At 63.9% G+C, this 1231-nt stretch overlaps 1 protein-coding gene across 1 annotated transcript in view; it reads left to right on the top strand.

The window, feature by feature from the left end:
* The first annotated feature begins 7 nt into the window (after window positions 1–7).
* Window positions 8–1231, top strand: part of FEZF2 (FEZ family zinc finger 2) — a 2525-nt gene continuing 1301 nt past the window's right edge. The window contains 3 exon segments of the mRNA XM_031555514.1: window positions 8–246; window positions 563–1162; window positions 1165–1228. Of these exon segments, the coding sequence (XP_031411374.1) occupies window positions 619–1162; window positions 1165–1228 (608 nt within the window). The 5' untranslated portion in view covers window positions 8–246; window positions 563–618.

The raw sequence follows: 1231 nt of genomic DNA, 5'->3' as shown, positions 1-1231 counted from the left end.
AGGGGGGGTAGGGGGGGGGCTTCTCTTCCTCTCCCCTGCCCCAACCCACCGCGCTCCAGCCCGGCGCCTGGGCTCGGGGAAGATCCATGGTGGCATCCCCATGTCATCCTGCTCCAAGTGACTTCATGTGATGTCAGCTTTAAATGTACGAGGCGGTGAGCTGACGCTCGGGAAGATGTTTGCTATCAAAATGTGACTGCGGCCGCACCGCGCTGCTTGGATGCGTCTCGTCGGAGCCGGGCTAAGGTAAGGGGTGCCGAGGCAGCCCCACGCCCCGTCGGTGTGGCTGGGCAGGGCGGCAGGGGCTGGGGGAGCTTCTTCTGGTCTTTTTTTTTTTCTTTTTTTTTTTCCCCCTTTTAAATACTAGCAAGGTCTAGCTCGCATGTTACTTTAGCGTGTTCCGCTTAATGAGCAGTAATCTGGTACCCTACGTGCCATTGTTCTTGGATATGTTCATTTGAATGTAAATAGGGAGGGGGTGCCGGTGGGGGGGGGTGAGTGGGGGGGAAGAGAACAAGGTGCTTATTAAATTGATTTGTCTCCTGGCTTTTCTGGAATGCAGAGCCGAGCGCAGGAGCGAGCGGCCGCTCAGCCCAAGTTCCCGCACGGCGCAGAGCCATGGCGAGCTCGGGGTCGCTGGAGACGGTTATGCCTTCCCCCTGCCCCCGGCACGACGGCCGGGCCGCCGCCGCTAACCCGTCTAAGAGCCTGGCCTTCTCCATCGAGCGCATCATGGCCAAGACGTCGGAGCCCAAAGCAGCCTTCGAGCAGAGGCACGGCGGCCCGGGGCCGGAGCCGGAGGCGGGCAAGAAGCCGCTCAGCTTGTGCTCGCCGCTGCCCTGCGTGATCCCCATCCCTCCGCTGGGCTACGAGGTGCCCTCCAAGACTCTCCTCAACTACTCGGAGCTGTGGAAGAGCGGCCTGCGGGGCGCCGGGGGGCTCTGCAAAGCCAACTGCGGCGTCTGCTGCAAGGCAGAGCTCGCCCTGGGTCAGCCCAGCGGGCGGCTCATCAAGCCGCAGGTCATCCACCAGGCGGGGGCCGTGCCGGCAGCCCCCCGCTCCCTCTATTACTTCAACTACCTGGATGCCGCCTACCACCCGGCCGACCTGCTGCACGGACAGCTCTTCCCCGCCGGCCTGCTGGGCCCCCCGCCGCCGGGGGGCTCTCGGCTCACCAGAAGCTTTTCCTGCTGGAGAACGCCAAGCTGGCGGGACTGGCGGCCGAGAAGCT

Source organism: Meleagris gallopavo, chromosome 14 (assembly GCF_000146605.3).
Source record: "Meleagris gallopavo isolate NT-WF06-2002-E0010 breed Aviagen turkey brand Nicholas breeding stock chromosome 14, Turkey_5.1, whole genome shotgun sequence".
Lineage (NCBI taxonomy): Eukaryota > Metazoa > Chordata > Aves > Galliformes > Phasianidae > Meleagris > Meleagris gallopavo.
The sequence above is the reverse complement of the archived record's forward strand: the minus strand, read 5'-3'. Positions and strand labels throughout refer to the sequence as shown.